The sequence below is a fragment of the Ammospiza caudacuta genome, chromosome 3 (assembly GCF_027887145.1).
Source record: "Ammospiza caudacuta isolate bAmmCau1 chromosome 3, bAmmCau1.pri, whole genome shotgun sequence".
Lineage (NCBI taxonomy): Eukaryota > Metazoa > Chordata > Aves > Passeriformes > Passerellidae > Ammospiza > Ammospiza caudacuta.
Window position 1 is genome coordinate 62,860,237 of NC_080595.1, and position 6,000 is coordinate 62,866,236.

A 6,000-nucleotide genomic window follows, 5' to 3' on the forward strand; every position below is an offset into this window, starting at 1 on the left:
GCACAGTGCACATAAAAGTTAGAGGGAAGACATCATGCAGGCAAAGGTCTTATCCATTGGGCTCAGCAGGAAGGCCTGGACAAAGTCTGTTATTCTTTGAGCTGTGCTGAGAGGAGTACAGTTGATACTACAGCATCTTTGAGTGCAAAGAAAGGGACAGGAATCACTGGCAGGACTCTGAACCTTCCTGATGCTGATGTAGATCAGAGGTACTTTGAAAGAATGGTGTGCCAAAGCTGACCTTTTGTCATGATGCATTGAATTTGATCTGTAGCTGCTTCTTAAGCAACCACTGAAAAAACTGTGGTCAGAGGCAGGACCTGATATTCTTGTAGCCATTCAGTTGATGTTACTGAGCAATGACAAGCTGGAATTGCTTGGGTAAACCCTCATTTGGCTTAGTAATATATTATTGTTAGCTCTGTTTGGGGCATATGAAGGTAAGGAGTCAATAAAGGGACAAACAGCCCTTAGGCACTAAAGCTTAAGGAAGGAAGTTTGAAGCCTTTGAAGGAAACCTGCTGCTAATGCAAAACACACCTGCATAAAGTTTTGCACACAACATCCCAATAGCATTTATACCATCTTTTGGCTATGTAAATACCTGTATGTGTCTTGTAGTTCTCTCAAATTGACAAACATTCTTGGTGTAAGTACATCTGGTCTGTAGATTCATGAGCAGTACAACTTGCAGTTGAGTACTTTGAAGCTTTAGTTTTCTTTTTCTTTGTCTCTAGTCAGCCCCTGGTGCCAAGAGAGAACATCACGGCTTGGATGAATGCAATTGGACTGATTATCACAGCCTTACCAGTGAGTCAGTATGTTATACTTTTAAATAAATTACTCTTCCATGAAACATTTATCATCTCTCTAGAATTCATTGTAAAAACCTACGGCTAACATCTGTAGATTCCACAGCAAGCTATTCACAAGGCTGCATGCATGTTTGAGAAAAATCTACTCCTCTAGCATAGAAAAATTGATCAGGTGTTTTGTTTTTCTATCATATTTTGAGGCTGGGATGAAAAGAAGTAAATCACTCTTGCTTAACTATTTAGTTAAATGCCTTATGTATGGTATTGAGAACTGGAGCTATGTAATAGGAAGATTTATAAAGGTTCTAATGCAAAGTTATTTTTCAATTATTGCTTTCCCTTTCACATCCTGTAGTTCTTAACCATGTAAATGAGATGTGGCTGAGATTGCAAAAGGAAATGTCTGCAGTACTGCAGTTTGTGTATCAGTAGAAACTTTGATATTCTGAATATCATGGCTCTTGGTACTTGACAAAGACTGCCTGAGTAATTTTGATCTTGCCATATGTGTTGCTTATATGTGTCACAGCTTGTGACCTCTCTTCCCCAAAAAATAGTTCCTCTTCTTGGAGGGAAGCCAGCATGAATTTAATCCTTATTACTTTTATAATGCTACTTACTCTTCCTGTTTCATCTCCTTGTTTCTTCATCTATATTCTTTGTCTTTTGTACCTTTTTTATTTCCTGTTTCCATCTCGATTTTTTGTCTGTTTGTCCTTTCACTCAGAAAACTAGATAATTCTAAGACCTCTTTCACTAAGGCTTTTTGCTTTGTCTTTGCTTCTTTTATAGACCTTTATATCAGACAAATAATTAAATCTGTGACATATGTCTTTATAATGCCACACCCTTGAGTGTGGCCATACCCACTAACATAGATGCTTTCTGTACCATGCATCTTAAATTTTCATCTTCGTGGTTATCAACTACCATTTCAAAACCATGTGACATTTATAACAGTTTCCTATATACATATGCTTATGTATCTATATATATACACATTTTAGAAATGCCATAATAGCAGAAAAAGCTAAGGAAGCAGTGTCTTAGGTGATGTTCTTTTTATAAACAATTCTGAATTTTTGGGTTTGTTCTGTTGTTTTGGTTTTTTCCCCCAGGAACCATACTGGATTGTTCTCCATGATTGCATTGTGAATGTCATCAACAGTCCCAGCTTGACATCAGAGACAGAGTGGGTTGGTTACCCATTCCAGCTGTTTGACTTCACAGCGTGTCACCAGTCTTACTCTGAGATGAGTTGTAGCTACACTTTGGCTTTGGCACATGCAGTCTGGCATCATTCCAGCATTGGACAGCTTTCTCTCATTCCTAAGTAGGTGCAATGATATTTGATAATGCAATTTGTCTTTTAAATTCCACACATAATGTGGATAACAAAGGTCTACCTATAGCACTTATACCAGTGAATAAATATGTACAGGGGAGCTCTAAGACTTGCCAGATGGATCATAAGGTTTTTTCCAGCTCCCTCTTCCATTGACATAACTCTGGTTGTCTGTAGGCTTTAGGGCTGTCATGTAGTGTGACTGCCTTTAATAAGCCTTTTTAAATCTATATTAGCTTTTATGCTTTTGTTAATTTAATTTTTTCTTAAAAATGTCTACAGCATGGACTGTAGAATGTTCCTAAAGCATCTGCAACTGTAACAGTAAATACTGTTCCTAATTCTAGAGCTGCCCTATTTCGAATAGCTCATTTCCAGACGCACGCTGGTTTTTTTCCTGAAATAAAGGTCTAAATCTGTGAGGGAGACTGTGATGTTTTGACTACAATTTGGTACAGGTGAAAGAAATAAAGAACCCCAAATAACCAAACAGCTGATGTAGTACATGTCTTGACATACTGCAGGTTCCTCACAGAAGCTTTGATACCCATTGTGAAAACAGAGTTCCAGTTGCTCTATGTTTACCACCTTGTTGGCCCTTTCCTGCAACGGTTCCAGCAGGAGAGGACACGGTGCATGATAGAGGTAAAGTCTGGCTCATGGTTTGCTGTATACTGTGTAGATTCTTTTACTTTTGCAATTAACTCATGAATCAGAATGGGATAGAAATCTGTAATAGATATTCAGAATTAAGTTCTATACAGATTAAACAGTAATTGCAAGGATTTGAGTTACTGAGTTGGTATTCACCTTACCCTGTTAACTGAAATCCTGTTAGATAAAACACCTAGTACATTTCTTTTTAAACAAAAAAGAAATAAACCCCCAGAAATATCAAGCAATAGATGCTTTCTTTGGCTCTCAAACTACTTGCAAAATATACTTCAGGCTTACTTCCTGGGAGCATGTAAGAGGTGAATTATGAGGATGGAGGAACATGAACTGTTTCTTACATTCATTTCAGTGTGGATAAGGTTAAGGGAGGAAAAAAGAGATGGAGCTCACCAGTAGGCAGATTAGCTGAAAAATGTCAGATATCAGAGACCCTGCTAGAAAGAAGAGCTTAACTTCAGAATCATTTGCTGAAGCATAATGGGATGGCTTAGACCTGTCCATTCTTCCATATAAGAAAGTAAATTGTTAGAAATCACAGCTACTTAAAAAGCAGCACATATTTCTTATATTGTTAATATAAAACGTTATTGGACCCATTTTTATTTGCCTTCTGTGTAAACAGATTGGAGTGGCATTTTATGAAATGCTCCTGAATGCAGATCGGTACAGCTCCCACCTGAACTACATGGATCCCATTTGTGATTTCTTGTATCATATGAAATACATGTTTACAGGTGACAGTGTGAAAGACCAAGTAAGTAAACAGTAGATATTGATACTTTAGTTACCTTTCTTCCCATATAATAATTTAATCTTTTTGTAGCAGTAGCAGTACAGGTAGCAGTACAACAAATTGCTAACAGTTGATTAGTGTCTGTATACAAAGTAGGAAGTTGGTGCGGGAAAAGCTTCAGATGGAGTGGATTAGATATCTCAGATTGCAAGATTAATTTATATGGTCTGAAATTTAAAATACAGCTTCAGGGTGCTTGAAATACTATTATTAGAGCTATTGCTAGAAATAAAGCTATTGGATATTTCATAACTTTTATTCATTTAAATCTATGTCTTGTAAGTTTTACTTAATTGCTTATTCAGTAGTGCAGCTTGACATGTGACAAAAGGAAGACTTCATTCGTGTTCAGTAAAAAATCATTCACTCAATTTATCTCTAGCTTATAACACTATGCACTTTTAAAAGTGTTTTACAAAGCTTTGGTGCACAAGTCTTACAGCAGGAAGGGTTTTTTTAATATTGGTTATCAAAAGAGGTCCAAAAGTTAGCATTTTAATTAAGTATTTATGTAAATACTACTATTTACTGTAACCTTTCCCATTTTCGTTGTGCTAGTGTGATGTTTGTGTACAGTAGTGGCATGTAAAAATGTGCCTGGTTTTTAGTGAATGCGTTTTTTTCTTTTTTTAAAACAGGTTGAGAAGATAATTTGTAACTTAAGACCAGCTCTGAAACTTCGGCTGCGCTTCATAACGCACATCAGCAAAATGGAGCAGGCAGCTGTTTCCCAGCAGCCTCTCAGCAATGGGTCCCCAGCACAGCAGCCCAGCCAAGTGCCCGTCAACGTGGCCTTGCCAGTGACCCAGTGAGATGAACTGCTGGGCTGACCTCAGTGTGAGGGCTCCCTGCTCTTACTGACTGAAGGGAAGCAGCATCTCATCTGAAATCTGGGATGCTTTATGAAAGGACTGAGAACCACACACAGACTTCTGCTTTGATTTTTTTGCATCATGAAGCTGCCTAGCTCTGTGCATGCCAGTCTTCTTAGCTATTTATGCTAGACGCTAGATAAGGGATATGTTGCCTTTCTCTGAAAGCACTGACTAAAGATACTCTGCAAGCAAATACATGGATTTATGAAGAGTTTACCATATTCTGCTCCCTATCCTGGGTTGAGTCATCTGGATTTTTCCTTTTTTCTGCCTGTGATATGAAAAGACACTCATTGTGTGTAAAACAGCCTTTTAAAATTTGGGTTCTGCCTTATTAAAAATTTATATTTTTTCATCCAACAGAAGAATTTAAATCCTTTTTGTCTTTTGGGAAGGCTGTTTAAACCCTTATCCAGAAACACTCCTAGACAGAGAGATTGCATCAATTTTATTGAGTTAACGACGACATCTTTCCAAAGACTAAGAATGAACCTTTGAAAATACTTGTAAATTTTGTGTGTACAGATTTCATTAAACACACCTCAGTGAGTTTGATGTAGTGTCAGTTACCAGACTGTTGGATTACACCCTGGAGGCTGTCTCCAATGAATCTATTGGAAGTCTGCATATTCACTTCAAGCTGTGCTGGTTCATATTTGATCTTTCCTGTTTGGGAAATGGTGTAGTTTTTATTAAATCAATCACATCAATTTTACTGATCTTACTACATTTTGGATTTGTATAGTATTCTGCTTTAGGGTTTATCTGTACTGGGCTCAGCAGGTTTTGATAACAGAATTGAAAGGCTGAATGTTTTGTAAATACTCATCTTTTTGGACAAATTTGTAATTAAAAAAACACCAGAGTTTAAAAGTCCATATTAGTATTGTTAAGTTTATTTCTTCTCTATACTCATGACCTTAAAAATAAGAATTGACCATAGCAAGGATACTTCCATGTCCCAGGTTCTCTATCAGCTTCGTGTTAATGACAGCTTTAACATGTTACAAATAGAGTCCAAATTAATAAACTCAGGTCTGACCTGATTTATATCTCTCTAAAAATTTACCAGTTATGGAAACAAGTTGGTGACTCGGTAGATGGGAGTTCTTTAGTCTGCTTTTTTGCTGTTCTTGTACTTGGATCCTAAATTCTGCCAAGAATAATTTGAGTAACGGAACTGTGAGTGCTCTTTAATGAACTTGCAGTCTGACAGAAAACCACATTTATGCTGATGCTTGCCAGTCACAAGTGATGTTCTCCAGGGCTCATTGTTGGGGCCAGTCCTGCTTGGTGTCTGTATCAGTAATGAGGACAAAGAGATTGAGGCCACTCTGAGTCAGGTCACAGGTGACACCAAGTTAGGGAGGAATGTTGACCTTCTGGAGGGCAGGATGGCTCTGCAGGGGGGTCTGGACAGGCTAGATCCATGGTCTGAAGCCAACTGTGTGAGGTTCAGTGCCCCATCCTGCACTTGGGTCACAACAATGGCTGCTA

General features: G+C 37.9%; 1 protein-coding gene across 3 annotated transcripts in view; it reads left to right on the forward strand.

The window, feature by feature from the left end:
* The window catches only part of MED23 (mediator complex subunit 23), a 38,516-nt gene extending 33,141 nt beyond the window's left edge, over positions 1-5,375 (forward strand). For 2 of the 3 annotated variants that reach the window (XM_058802613.1, XM_058802614.1), the window contains 5 exons: positions 738-810; positions 1,934-2,148; positions 2,685-2,805; positions 3,458-3,589; positions 4,267-5,375. In XM_058802613.1, coding sequence (XP_058658596.1) covers positions 738-810; positions 1,934-2,148; positions 2,685-2,805; positions 3,458-3,589; positions 4,267-4,440 — 715 coding nt within the window. In that variant the 3' untranslated portion in view covers positions 4,441-5,375. Of the gene's footprint in view, positions 1-737; positions 815-1,933; positions 2,149-2,684; positions 2,806-3,457; positions 3,590-4,266 lie in introns of those variants that run through there. The other variant, XR_009274578.1, reaches the window with a different exon arrangement.
* Positions 5,376-6,000: the final 625 nt, after the last annotated feature.